Genomic DNA, 15,633 nt, shown 5'->3' with positions numbered 1-15,633 from the left:
CAACAGTAAAATATGGTGGTGGTAGTGTGATGGTCTGGGGCTGTTTTGCTGCTTCAGGACCTGGAAGGCTTACTGTGATAGATGGAACCATGAATTCTACTGTCTACCAAAAAATCCTGAAGGAGAATGTCCGGCCATCTGTTCGTCAACTCAAGCTGAAGCGATCTTGGGTGCTGCAACAGGACAATGACCCAAAACACACCAGCAAATCCACCTCTGAATGGCTGAAGAAAAACAAAATGAAGACTTTGGAGTGGCCTAGTCAAAGTCCTGACCTGAATCCAATTGAGATGCTATGGCATGACCTTAAAAATGCGGTTCATGCTAGAAAACCCTCAAATAAAGCTGAATTACAACAATTTTGCAAAGATGAGTGGGCCAAAATTCCTCCAGAGCGCTGTAAAAGACTCATTGCAAGTTATCGCAAACGCTTGATTGCAGTTATTGCTGCTAAGGGTAGCCCAACCAGTTAGTAGGTTCAGGGGGCAATTACTTTTTCACACAGGGCCATGTAGGTTTGGATTTTTTTTTCTCCCTAAATAATAAAAACCACCATTTACAAACTGCATTTTGTGTTTACTTGTGTTATATTTGACTAATGGTTAAATGTGTTTGATGATCAGAAGCATTTTGTGTGACAAACATGCAAAAGAATAAGAAATCAGGAAGGGGGCAAATAGTTTTTCACACCACTGTACATAAGTGAGGTGAGCACATCGGCAAAACAAAACCTCTAAAGAAAGACAAAGTCACTTAGCCGTTAATACACAAGCAATGTGAGCATGTCAGCAAAACAAAACCTCCTAGGACAGAGACGCCCAGTGTAGCTGACATCTCTACATTTCAGTTTTTTTCCTGACGATTTCGATAGTTTGTAGGACCCCAGACTTTTCACAGCACGGGCTTACACAGCTAGTATTAAATAAAATTGTAAAAGAAATTGTTAAATATGAACAGAACAACTGTGCAAGGTTTTAAAAATAAAAAGCTTTTAGAGTATCCTGCTGTGAAGAACCAATTTCTAAAGTAAGTGTTTTATAGTTTGATAATGTTATGACATGCAAGGTGTTGTGGGTTATTGTGAGCAAAAGGACCAGGAGATGACGTGAGAGAATAATCGTAGTCAAAAATGGAAGGCAAGGGTCAACAGTCTGTAGAGAAAATCAAAAGTGGGCAACCAATACCAAAGGGGCAAGACAAGTTTGAAAGTTGAAGAACACAAAGTTCAAAACCAGAAGATTAAAACCTGACATTAGGGCTTGCTTGTTTTGAAGCTAACCACCGCTAATAAAGAAAGGGTTTTTGCATCTACCAAGAAATAACCTGAATGCACAATTACTGCTGTATTTATACGTAGCATAGTGTGATCTCACAAACATGGCAGTGTAATTTCTATGTATCGAGATTATTCCAAAGCAAAATAGATGAGGCCTCCAAAATTCAGCCAATAAACAGACACACTTTAGTCTGGCCACACATACTAACTTCAGAAGGATCAGGCCCAAAATGGCGAGCTAGCAAAACAGCAATAAATATCACAAAATTAAACTGAAAGCTCCTCAAGGATGACGGTCACCATAAACCTCCTGCTTGATCACAAAAAGGAAGCAAGCAATCTTTATAAAATAAAATATTTATTACAAAAAAGGTAATTAAAGTAGAAAAGCTTAAAAGAGCCAAACAGGGCACACAGGAACAGCCTAAAAAGTGATTCTACACTTACCAAGTCCAAATGCTTAATCAATAGTCAAAACCCTTAAACACAGACAAAAAAAATGTCAAATACACAGACAATCTACAGAAACAATAATGACAAAGAGGAGAACTCACCAACATTAAGCATATACAATGTACCGTGGAGGGACTGCAGTTCCTATGAGCCTCTGTTTGGCTTTGAGCAGTCCCTAAATAAAGAGTGATAGGTGGTTGTGCCTCTTTGGGAACACAACACAAGGGACACGGCAGAACAAACATCCACACATAGAAACTAAAAAATAAATAAAACTGGTAAAAGATGCATACTGTATATGGGGGACACTGTGCTGTAAAAATGCACATCTCTGGATGAGATGTAAAATTGAGGTCCTGACTCTCTGTGGTCATAAAAGTTCCCTGGACATCTTTTGTAAAGAGTAGAGTGTGTCCCCATGTCCTGGCTAAACTGTCCTCCACAATCTAGTCATTCTGGCCCCCTAATCATCCCTTGTCTCTAATTGGCTATCATTCTCACCACATCGCCACCTAAAAGCTACTGTGTGGTGAGTGTACCGCCTCTCATGTGAGATTGCCACAACTAATTGGCTAACTGTCTTTCACCACTTCACCGCCTAACAGCTCATGTGTAGTGAGTGTACTGGCGCAAAAATGGCTGCCATTGCACCATCCAGGTGGATGCTTCACATTAGAAGTGGTTGAAGTTATTTGAAAATGACACTAACTTTAATCCTGTCAAAAGAAGAGGAAAACTGAAATTCATATACTGTATCTGATATACTGGCCTTAATGTGTGACATCAGCAGCCTCTCAAAACCTTTCAGAATTATAGGAGTGAGTTTAACAAAACTAAAGTCATTAAGCCTTTACATAGTAGTTTTCTATGACACTGAAACAATGGAGGCCATCAAGAAGGAAATGGGAATTGCCCATTATGCAAATTGTAGATATCCAACAAGACCACTCTCAGCGCTCTGGTGAATAAATACACTGAGGCTGTGATGAGGAATGCTGTCTGGACTAATGAAATTATTAGCAGTCATTCTGTTTAGACTTTTAACTCATACCATTCACAGAAAGGTGAATCATATATGTAACCAAAAGCAAAAAAAGACTTGTGATATGCCTCAAAGTATCTGTGACATATTAATTTCACAGATATCACATACCATACCACATGCACTTCAGAAGAGGTCATCCACCTGAAGCTAAGCATGATTGGGTCTGGCCAGTACTTGGATGGGAGACCATCTAGGAAAAGCCTGGAGTGCTCCTGGAGGAGGTATTGGTGGGGCCAGCAGGGGGTGGCTACCCTGTGGTCTGAATGTGGATCCCAGTGCAGTAACAGGGACACTACGTTGTAAAAGTAGCGACGTCCTTCGGATGAGACGTAAAACCGAGGTCCTGATTCTCTGTGGTCATTAAAGATCCCTGGGCATCCTTCGTAAAGAGCTGAGTGTATCCCGAAGTCCTGGCTAAGCTGTCCTCCACAATCTAGTCATTCTGGCCCCTAATCATCCCTTGTCTCTAATCGGCTATCTTTCTCATCACATCACCACCTAACAGCTAATGTGTGGTGAGTGCACTGCCTCTCACGTGAGATTGCCACAACCTCCCTATGACCAGATATTGTCCTGTGGTCTACCTCTGCCAGGGCAATGGTGTTAGTCAAGCTCACCATTCCATGGGAGACAGCCTTGGAGAGGAAGAAGGTGAACTACAGTGAGCTGATTTGTACTTTTTAAGAATAGAATTTTTATTCAGATTAGGTTGTACAATTATCTACAGCTATCCAAAACAGGTTTTACAGAGTATAAGTCTTTATTTTGCACAATACCTTTAGAGGTAATTGATGGTCCAAAATATTTGTATATACAGTAACGCTTAGAGCGGCACAATGGTGCAGTGGTAACGCTGCTGCCTCGCAGTAAGGAGATATGGGTTCGCTTCCCGGGTCCTCCCTGCATGGAGTTTGCATGTTCTCCCCGTGTCTGTGTGCATTGGCGATCCTAAATTGTCCCTAGTGTGTGCTTGGTGTGTGTGTGTGTCCTGCGGTGGGCTGGTGCCCTGGCTGGGATTGGCTCCAGCAGACCCCTGTGACCCTGTGTTAGGATATAGCGGGTTGGAGAATGACTGACTGACTGACAGTAATGTACATCTTTTTTAAAGAAATTAATATTCAATTAAATAACTCAGTGTAAACATCATGCTGAAGATAACTGTAGAATTTGAAAGGAGCTTTGACGTGTAGTATTTTTAAACTCATATTCTCATTGTTCAGCATCCTGCCCTTTCACCTGCCACAACCTGATCTGATTTTCTCCTTTACAGGTAGCAGATGTGTATTCCCTGGTGTACCAAACAATGACGCAACCTCCAGTAAAAGATTACGTTCCATTTTCCTGGGTGACCATGGTCCAAGTCAAGTCTGAACATTTCAAAGCACTTTCTCATTACTATGCAGCTGTGGCATTTTGTGACAGTGAGAGTACGGAAATTACAATTTTTTTTCTTCTAGGCTGTCAATTTTGAGCTTATTGACCAGGGTTCAAGTCCTGGTCCTCCCTGCATGGAGTTTGCATGTTCTCGCCGTGTTTGCATGGGTTTCTTCCGGGTGCTTCAGTTTCCTCTCACAGTGCCAAGACATGCAGGTTAGGTGAATTGGTGATCCTAAATTGGCCCTCGTGTGTAGTGTGGTGTGTGTGTGTATTCAGCCTGCAATGGACTAGCATCCTGTCCAGGGTTTGTTCCTACCTTGTGCCCTATGCTAGCTGGGATAGGCTCCAGCACCCTGTTCAGGACTGAGCAGGTTAGAACATGACTGACTGAATGATATTTAGGCTTGTAGAAACACATGCAGAGAATATATCTGAATAAGTAAAATCCTATACTCCATTCACACAGTCATTTGACATTTCTCTTCAGATTTTTCCCCCTTACATTTTATAAATGTATTATTCCTTAGAATTCATTAGGAACTCAAGAAATTTGCAAATTGTGAAGTTTGAATAGCCTGTTTATGTGCACTAGATAATGTAAATTGCACAAGTAAATTACAATAACAAATTGAACATGAAAAACACAGTTGTTGATTGGATTTCTCAGCTCTGTGTATATACAGCATAGAATTAATTTTGGTTGGAAGTTAACATCCTCGGCCACTTTGTGCTGCAGGTTTGATTGGGCGAGTGGCAGTAAGAAAGCCATTCCTTAAAGGACAAAATAGGGCCTTGAAATACTGGCTGTGGACTGCTGCAGACTGGATAAAGTCACCTCTTTACAGTAGAAACTGACACTTGCTTTTTTTGACCTGCACTGTAAAGGTGTGCTTGAAGCTGTTGTGCTGTGAGCCGCTTGTGATCATGTAAACTGGTGACCCTCAGAAACTCATCTTCTGATTGGCTTGTGACTTTGGGTCTGCCAGATCTTTTCCTATCAGAGTTTCTTCCAGTTTCCAGTTGCCTTTGGATTGTGTAGGACACCACTGACACTTTGAGTGCAATATCTGTAAATGAAAGGCCTACACATCTAAGGGTAATAATGCTCGTTGGTTAATTGCCCTTTTCTTGCCATTATCACTGGAATTTCTAACTTTCTACAGTGTAATATTGTCCAAGTAGGACTTCAGAGGGTGTAGTGACTCAGTCTGTTCGAACTCTGCTTTAAGACACACAGTGGGGTTTTAAGTAATCAACAGAAGTTGGGACACCTGTGCAAATTGTTTGCTTCATCTTGTAAGGCTTAATTTATTTTAACTGCTGCAAAGCATCAGTAGGTTGTAACCTATTAGTTGTTCTCTGAAGAAAGCCCATTTGCAATATTGTAAAATTTCCTTTTTTCACTTTTTGCTAACCTATCCTTTAAATGTAAGCCTCCGACAGTGTACTGCTTACCTTTTCACCATTTTAGGTCATTCATTGCATTTCAGCTAATTAAATGTGAAGAAAAACCGGGAAAACTGAGGTGTTCTAAAACCTTTGAATAGTAGTATAGATTGTCCCTGTATCTGCATAGAGTGGGAATATTTTTTTTCTGTACAGTAAGATTGGTGAACAGAAAAGCCTAAAAACGAATGTCCCCTCTTTATTGTGTTGGTGTAGTCCTGTTACTTGAGACATTAGAGATGTACATTCAGCTATACGATAATCCGTTTATCTGATTGAATCAATTCAGGTTGGGCCATTCTGCTATTGGGTTAGTGAAGTGTGCCACATACAGTATATACTGCTGAAGTTGCTTAAAATATTAAAATGAAATGTCAAACCATATTTAAGAGTGTTTTAAGTTGGTTCTTATGCTTTGCCATACAGTTCAGGATGTTGACAATATGCACGAAATTGAGAAAGCACTGATCCAGTTTCACATCACAATGCCAGAGGGACCATCGCTCAGTGTTGTGATACAAGATTTGGAGGAAAGACGCAAACTTGGTATGGAAAACCATTTTATGTATTCTTGATTTCTTCTCTGAAGTATTCACTAATTGTAGCATTATTAATATTACCATTATTGCTGTTTTTTTACTTATGTCAGTCCTAATTGTCAGTGTTATAGCTGACTTTGTACTATTTATCATTTACTATTGCTTACAGTAAATTCCAAAAGGCATTTTCTATAAAAGATTACTAGATTTTAATAGTAAAATCTTTTAAATTTAATACATTGCTCTTTTGCAGTTTTTTAGAATATAAATGTATTGTTTTGGTGCATTCACATAAAATGCAAACGCTCCTATTGTCGCCACTGTGTCTGTCTGTCTGTCTGCATGAAACGGTTTGCCCCCTAGTGGACAGAATTCATAGAAATTCTGCAAACTTATTAAAGAAGAAACATTGGTAACGTTCAATTTTCAGTGTAATGCCTTGAATATATGAAATTTTTGAAATTACAAAATGTTAGAAAGCATTGGCCATTTTTTGTCTCGGTTAAAACAAAGAAGTATTATTTGTGACCTTAGTAACTAATTAAATAATTGTTTCAGATTTACCTTAAGAGAAGTTATTTCAACTTACTTAATTTCCTTTTTTTTACGCATCCACTTATGGATGCTGATGGCAAAAGAAATCCACAATACAAACAACTGAAAAGCCAGCAGAGCTGTATGTGCTGCTGGGAACTCGGAGTCATGTGAGTTCTTTGTATGCCACGGGCTGGAACTTCTTAAAAAAATGTCATGTTTAAGATATCCATCCATCTATCTTCCAAACCCACTTATCCAGGGCAGGGTACCCGCCGGAGCCTATCACAGCAGTCATAGGGTCCAAAGCAACACCTGGACAGGGTGCCAGTCCATCACAGGGCGAACGTGCACACCAACACTACGACTAATTTAGCAAGTCTGGTTCACCAAACCCGCATGTCTTTGGACTGTGGGAGGAAACCGAAGCACCCGGAGGAAACCTACGTGAACACTAGGAGAACTTGCAAACTCCATGGTGGGAACAACTGCAACGTGAATTGCAGTCTCCTTGCTGCAAGGCCACAGTACTAACACCACACCACCTTGCTACCTTTTTTTAAGATATATGAACTGTAATTAGTCATAACCCGGAACACAACCCACACCTAATAATAGCACATTCTTCTTCTTCCGGCTGCTCCCGTCAGGGGTTGCCACAGCAGATCATCTTCTTCCATATCTTTCTGTCCTATGCATCTTGTTCTGTCACACCCATCACCTGCATGTTCTCTCTCACCACATCCATAAACCTTCTCTTAGGCCTTCCTTTTTTCCTCTTCCCTGGCAGCTCTATCCTTAGCATCCTTCTCCCAGTATACCCAGCATCTCTCCTCTGCACATGTCCAAACCAACGCAATCTCACCTCTCTGACTTTGTCTTCCAACCGTCCAACTTCAGCTGACCCTCTAATGTCCTCATTTCTAATCCTGTCTATCCTCGTCACACCCAGTCCAAATCTTAGCATCTTTAACTCTGCCACCTCCAGCTCTGTCTCCTGCTTTCTGGTCAGTGCCATCATCTCCAACCCATAGAACATAGCTGGTCTCATAGCACATTAATCGATGAAAATTTTACATGATTTGAATGGTAGTGAGAAGTCAAGCAAAATGACACCTTTTATTGGCTAACTAAAACGATTACAATATGCAAGCTTTCGAGGCAACCAGGCCCCATCCTCTTGTCTGAAGAAGGGGCCTAAATTGCCTTGAAAGCTTGCAAAGGGGCCTGAGTTGACTGAAAAGCTTGCATATTGCAATCGTTTTAGTTAGCCAATAAAAAATGTCATTTTGCTTGACATCTCACTATATCCATAATGGCTAGCAAGGTACGGCTGGAATCTGAGGAAAGCTGTTTCAACACCTTAAGCCTATCAGGGTTCAGTTTTTAACCACATGAAATTATAAAATGCTATCAAAAACATTCATTTTATGTGGTCTACCAGTTCATATAATTACATTCTTTTCTTTTTTAATATATTTTAATATGACTCATTGTTACATAAAATATTTAATAATCAAAAATGTGATATGTCTCTAAAGTAAATAAACAAAAATGAAAAATGCTGCAACTTTTAAAGCTGTTAACCTGAATACACCTGAATGTTATGCCGTGTGTACATTTTCTAATTGGTCCTGTTTTTCTTAAAGGTACAAGAACATACGGGTCCAAAGAAATGACAGTTTTAGGACAAAAAAGGGAAAATACACCTGTGATAAAAAAAGCACAGCTGGAATGGTCTTCTTCAGTCTGTTACATAACAGAATCACATTTTCATCTTATGGCCTCTCCTTTTTGTCTGTATAGGTAAGGCTCATTTGAAGAAAGCCATCATCAAACATGAGGAGGCCATGCGAATACACAGCCTTTGCAAGACCTTGCGTAAGATAGACATCCTGCAAGAAGTGCTGTCATTCACACACAAGCGCTCTCTCAACAAATATTCTGAAATTGACCATGAGGATGACTTCTTTGAGACTGGAGAGGCACCAGACATTCACCGTGAGTACTAAAGTCTGCCTAAACATTTTGGTGCTATTGGATTGTAGAACAGGGGTTAGGTTTTACGGCAGCTTTATTTTATTTGTTACTTGAGTGTGCTGGTTAATATATATATTTTTTTCTCATTTTCTGTATTGTTGTGGGGTGTCATAATGGTGCACTGTCTACCACTGCTACCTTGTAATCTAGTCTCCCAGGTTCAGATATCACACCAAGTGGTTGTTCATGTAGACTTTGCACATTTTCTCATTGTCTTTGTGGGAGTTTCTCCAGATACTCAAGATTTCCTTGCACAACTCAGAAGAGGTATAGGTCGGGGTAATTGGATAATCCAAATTGGCGCAAGTGTGAATGAGCGGGCCTTCCGATGGACTGGGGTCCTGTCCAATGCTGTCTCCTGCTTTGTGCCCAGTGCTGCTAGATCTCCACTCCCTCCACCAAACCCAAATAGGATTAAGTGGGTTTGAGAATAAATGATGTTAATATTATGAAAGTGGTTCCTAAAGTGAAATGTTATGGAACCAAATAAAGGTCAAAGGTGTGGCACAAAACAACAATGTATAGTAGTTTAGTAGTTTTATGTAATGTAAGACCTTTTTACAGTATACTGTATTTAATAACTACTGCATTGCAAGTAAAGTTGAAATTCAGCCTTTGTTGTCCATGGAGCTGTTTTTACAGTTGCCAGGGCCTATGCCGATATCCAAAGGTAGAAAAAGATACACTTTAATCCTAAATGAACCATTTTACATAATTTATGTACACACCCCGCCTCTTGAGTTAGTCCTTAGCACTGTGGCATTGAAAGGAAAGGGAAACCATCTGCACCCACGAGTGTGCACCTTAGATTCCCACCTACAGTCATCCAAGCTGCCTGTGCAGCTGCTCTAAAAATGGATGTAAGCAGTTGTACTGTGTATCTGTATTTATAAAATGCTTTGATGTAGAATTAAAGGTTGACAGTATAACTGCCAGCCTGCTCAAGTTTATGGCAGTCGATAAGGAAAAAGCAAATACATTATCTTATGTGTATGCGAGAGATTCACGTACACTTCAAATGACTGAGATAAGTGAGTATAGGTGATAGGTACAGAATATAGCTGAGCATTCAAAAAAAGTCGGACTCATTGACGGTCATTATTCCAGAAGGCAACATATAGTGCTTTTTAAATGGAGAGCAAATCCATTTACATCATTCAAGAGCTGCCTCAGTTTAAGCTACATTTAATGAATTACTGTCAAACCCATCTTTCTATTCTTCTTCTTTTTCTTGCTGTTATTCTTGGTCATGCTCAATGAAAGACCGAGTGCCCGCTCTCTGTCTAAAATATGCCGTATTACCAATTACAGTTACTGTGCGGACAGACAACATCCTCCATGAAGAGCTTTTCATGCTCGAACCAATTAATTTCAGTAAGGAGGTAGGTGGTCATACAGGTCTGGGTCACCGAAGGCCTAAATTGAAAATGTTTCATACATAGATTTACAAGCCTCCTTGTTTTAGAAGTGGTGATCTTTTAACATGGATTGGTTGTCCACTGGGCATCAGTGAATGATAATTCTCTAGTGTCTGAAGTGACTATCCAATTAAATGTACAGTATGGGTGTGTGTGTGCACATATATACATATAGAAACACACACACACATATATGTTCATCTATGGCTAGTTTTTGTAATGACCTCAAGTACAAGTTTCCTGCCATGTGTACATCATGCGTGTAGTACAATGAAATTCTTACCTGCTTAGTAATACAGTGACAACCAAAAGACATGGACATACAAAAAGTCTGTGCAACATATGATTACATGCATAAAAATAGCATTCTACACATTGATGTGTATATATGCACAATTACATACAATATATATTTGCAAATATTTGGTTATGCATTTTATGTAAAAATGCATGCAGATATACACAGTGTTTTTCAGGCACATCAATCCTTACAATATTCTTGTTATGACCTGATGCTCTTTTTGTTATTTTTCACTGATTGTGCTGTATATTCCTTAATATACTTTGCAGTGTTGTGTATATGAGTTCCTATTTACTCAGCTAAAACAACAGGCGCCATTACTTACAGATTAAACTGTTCACTACTCACTGAAGTAATTTTAAATACAGTAATCCCTCCTCCATCGCAGGGGTTGCGTTCCAGAGCCACCCGCGAAATAAGAAAATCCGCGAAGTAGAAACCATATGTTTATATGGTTATTTTTATATTGTCATGCTTGGGTCACAGATTTGCGCAGAAACACAGGAGGTTGTAGAGAGACAGGAACGTTATTCAAACACTGCAAACAAACATTTGTCTCTTTTTCAAAAGTTTAAACTGTGCTCCATGACAAGACAGAGATGACAGTTCTGTCTCACAATTAAAAGAATGCAAACATATCTTCCTCTTCAAAGGAGTGCTTGTCAGGAGCAGAGACTGTCATAAAGACAGAGAAAGCAAACAAATCAATAGGGCTGTATGCGAAGCACCGCGCACAAAGCTGTTGAAGGCGGCAGCTCAAACATGCAAAAATCAATACGTGCCCTTCGAGCTTTTAAGTATGCGAAGCTTCACTAAGCAGCTGCACACAGAAGGTAGCAACGTGAAGATAATCTTTCAGCATTTTTAGACGAGCGTCCGTATCGTCTAGGTGTGCGAACAGCCCCCCTGCTCACACCCCCTACGTCAGGATCAGAGAAAGCGCAAGAGAGAGAAAGAGAAAAGTAAGTTGGGTAGCTTCTCAGCCATCTGCCAATAGCGTCCCTTGTATGAAATCAACTGGGCAAACCAACTGAGGAAGCATGTACCAGAAATTAAAAGACCCATTGTCCGCAGAAATCCGGGAACCAGCAAAAAATCCGCGATATATATTTAAATATGCTTACATATAAAATCCGCGATAGAGTGAAGCCGCGAAAGGCGAAGCGCGATATAGCGAGGGATCACTGTACTCTAGATTTAGTAGTTAGTAATTTGTTTGTCACTGTATAAATCTTCCTACCTGGGACAAACAGAACTGTCTTTTGTCTTATGGTAGGCTTTATAGTAGTGCTGCCATCTGGTGGTTGTCAAGTATGGAAACTGCTTATAGAGCTTGCAGTCAAGTTCATCATGTAAGACTGCTTCCCAAACTGTGTGACCACAAAAAGATAGGAAGACCTGGGCCTTCCAACTGCCTGTGGACAAACAACTAAGAGATATTTATAAATATGTAGATTAAACATTACAGTATATAAAATTAAAATGTATGTTTTTAAATATTAAAAATGTATAAATTATATTAATGGGTGAGATGCCATCCGTATCAAACCAAAGACATCTTTACCAACACAGCAGTTGCTTTTGTAGTCAGCAGCTTTTAAGAGTTCATAATGTAAACAAGGACAGAAATCATGAGTTACCAATGTGGTCTTGTGCAGTATGATGGTGTACTGGGTAAAGCTGGCGCCTTGTAATTTGAATAGACAGCCAGGTGTTTTGTGCATGGAGCTTTCATGCTTTCTTCATGCTTATAGGAATTTTCTCCTGGTACTCCCTTTTTTTGTTATATGCTAAAAAGACAGATCTTGGGTTGATTTGGCCTTTAAAATGAGTGAGTGGGTGGGTGGGTGTGCTTGCAAGTCTTCTCTTCAGTGGGCTATCATTCTGTCCAGTGTTGGTCCCATCCTTGTATATAATACTGTTGAGATTTGCTCCCTACAGCTCTTAAAAGACGTATCTTCCCATTTCTTATACTACTTTCTATCCAGAATAAATATTCCCTAACATTTCTTATTTTCTAACTTGAAATTTTAGACACGTGTATTCCTAGTCTGATCTGAAGTGGTCAGGATAAACAGAATAATGACTTAAGTACCACAAAGCAGATGGCAAAGGGGAACTGGGGATATGAACTGCATTGGGTGTAAATGACTTGAAATCTCCCAAGAGGATTATAATAATTGACAATGATAGAAAGTTGATGAAGTGGCTAATTTTCTGATTTGTACTTTAGGGAAAAGGAAAATATTGTAAGCCTTAATAACCTTAATAGTTTATGAAAAACAGTTGGAAGTAACATTGAAAGGATTAATAAAAAAATACAAAAAAGGAATAATAAATTATTTAAAGAAAGAAAAAAATCAATATTAAAAGAATACCAAAAGGTTAAATTAACAATAATAAATGTATCTACAAAAGAAGAAGAGCTCTTAAAGCCATGTCTCACATAAAAATATAAAGCAAAGAGGCAAAGTCGAAAAAAATGAAAAAAACAGGCCCTCCAAAATGGAGAAACCTTTAAACAAATGACCTAAACCAAGAATATTCTTAATAATTAAGCTGAAATTAAATAAGAACAACCTTAATGATTTAGTTTTTTGTTTATATTCCTGTTATGTTTGCTTGCTTGTTTTCAAATGTACTTTTTTAATTTTGCTCTTTTTGAAATTGGCATTGTTATCTTCTGAAATAGATATTTTCCCTTTTGTGGAGTGGGCTGTTTCATATGTACCGAAAAACCCAAATGTTAAAACAGTATGGTACCAGAATTTTGCGATTTCTGGTACTGGGAGTAAATGTCAGCTTTACTCTCACTTCCCCACATCCCCATCACTGCCCCTTCACTCTGCTATTACTATGCACTTCAACACAATTGGGACTGCACAGGGGATAACACTACCCTCAATGAACCCCCCATTACTTCAAAACGATTTGGACTTCACACCTTCAAGAGGGAAGTAATTTACAGTGTGGCATTAGTACCAGGAGGATGAGAAACTGGGTGGCACATCAAGGACCCTGGAGTAACACTGGGGATTATTTATCCGTCATTTGTTTCAGAACTGAGGTCCGAGAGCTGGTATCGATACCAAGTCAAAATGTTAGTGCCAATCTAACACAACTTTGCACCCTTTGCTTTTGAGATGGGCACCATCCCATGATCCTGCATTGGATGTAGCAGAGTTAAAATGCCCAGTTCCCTTCTACAGTTCTGTGTGTCACATCCCATCCAATTTTCAGGATTTGCCTATGGATCATAGACTTAAATAAACATTAATTTACTGTATTTTACCAGTATGTCTTTTTCTTTGTTGGCTTACAGAGAACTGAGCAACTGCCTTAGTCCATGCAGCCAGCTGAACTTTACAACATAAAATGTTGCAATGGCACAGTTTGAATCAGTTTGACTGAGTGGCTTTTTCTTTCTTTCTTTCTTTCTTTCTTTCTTTCTTTCTTTCTTTCTTTCTTTCTTTGAAATGTATAACATTTTCTTTCTTTTTTTTCTTTCTCTCACAAATATATAATGTTCTTTCTCCATCCATTCTTTCTTTCTTTCAAATATATAACATTCTTTCTTTCTCTCTCAATTTCTTTTAGATTACAGACTTTAAAGTATGGCTAAAATTTAGTCTTTGCATCTAGCATATTGGAATGGCTAAACATGCAAAAATACTGAGAAAGTGTGATGTTTCTAGAATTTTTAAAAGTGTTTGTTTACATTTCACTGTCAAATTTAAGATATTTTATATATATATATATATATATATATATATATATATATATATATATATTTTTTTTTTTTTTCCTTTTCTCAGCTAAAACCCAGCAAAAGCCAGAGATAAAGACTCCAAACTTCTCTCGGGTTAAAGTAACTGACATTTTCCACAGACTGGTAAGTAACCGTAGAATATTGAAAGAAAGCAGGCAGCACAATGTGGCGTAGCAGACAGCATTACTAACTCAGAGCACTTGTACCAGGGTGTCTTCTGTGTGGCGTTTCCATGTTCTCCCTGTGTTTCCACCATCCAATTTTATATTGTATCCAATAACTTGGCCTGATGTCAGTGTTGATGTTACTATATTCGAGTATGCTCAATAGTGTGCTAAATGCCTCTGTACAGTACTGTGCTGGTATAATCTGTTTCCATACAACCCGTTAAGCCAGGCAGTTGTAATTTTATAATCTAATGTGCTAAATACAGAAACAAGTCCTGTATATTTACTTGCAGTGCTGCCTAGACCTAGCAATAAAATTAAAATGAACTATTGGTCAGTAGATCAGAATTTGTTTGTCTGGCATGAAACTGTCCCTTATGGTTATTGGCTACTGCAGCAAAATCATTATTCACATATCAGATGGAATTTTGTGTTTGAACAGTATGATGCTAGCTACTGTATAGTTACTGGAGTTCTTTTCTAAATATACACCAATGCGCAATCAACCATTTATTCTGATTAATTTGTGAAGCTATTAGTAATTCATGACACCAGCTGTATGAGCCAGTTTGCAGATGGCATCTATTTCATTATAGTAATTGTAACTGATTTCACTGGCTCAGTCAGATATGGTTAAAGTTTTGTATTGTTAGATCTAATAAACATCCAGTTGTATATGTCAGTATATGTTTAAATCTTCCACTGCCAGAGGTGTCCATGTCTTAAGCAGTAGACTGCAGCTCTACTTGATAAGTTATTATGTTTAATACACCCATATTTTCACATGTAAAAATAGACAGCAGACTACTGACAAACAATGAACGACCTCTTTAAGAAAGTTAAATTTTGGGGAAAACCAGCACCATCCTTGAAAGCCAAATTTCAGTCTTTGTTTTGCAGCATCTTTTCAATGTTTTTAGACTTTGCCTTAACAGTCATGAATACTATGTTGGCTGTGTGACGTGTAAAATCTGACTCTAAAAAAATCAGGAGTGGTCTCCCCTCGACTTCCTCGTATACTCAGATATGGGGATGGATATTTGAGGAGTAACCCTCAAGACAATGATTTTATTTATATATTATGTACATTAAAGAAACATTAGCAACAAATCAAATCAAATGAGTAATATATTGAACAATTATTATAAAAGTAAAGTAAAGTTGAATAAATCGGACTTTGCAGCTACATGAATAAAACCTAATACAGTACTTGTATGCAAAATCTGGTTGACCTAAGTGAAAGCATGCTCAGGTTATCGTGTTTACAC

General features: G+C 38.7%; 1 protein-coding gene across 1 annotated transcript in view; it reads left to right on the top strand.

Annotated features, from left to right (window-relative positions):
* rhpn1 (rhophilin, Rho GTPase binding protein 1) overlaps positions 1-15,633 on the top strand; it is a 129,200-nt gene that overhangs the window by 92,204 nt on the left and 21,363 nt on the right. The window contains exons 9-12 of the mRNA XM_028804242.2: positions 4,045-4,201; positions 6,024-6,143; positions 8,477-8,671; positions 14,245-14,321. Of these exons, the coding sequence (XP_028660075.1) occupies positions 4,045-4,201; positions 6,024-6,143; positions 8,477-8,671; positions 14,245-14,321 (549 nt within the window). The remainder of the gene's footprint in view (positions 1-4,044; positions 4,202-6,023; positions 6,144-8,476; positions 8,672-14,244; positions 14,322-15,633) is intronic.

The sequence above is a fragment of the Erpetoichthys calabaricus genome, chromosome 6 (genome assembly GCF_900747795.2).
Source record: "Erpetoichthys calabaricus chromosome 6, fErpCal1.3, whole genome shotgun sequence".
NCBI lineage: Eukaryota > Metazoa > Chordata > Cladistia > Polypteriformes > Polypteridae > Erpetoichthys > Erpetoichthys calabaricus.
Note: the sequence above shows the minus strand (reverse complement) of the source record. Positions and strands in the feature narration are given on the sequence as shown.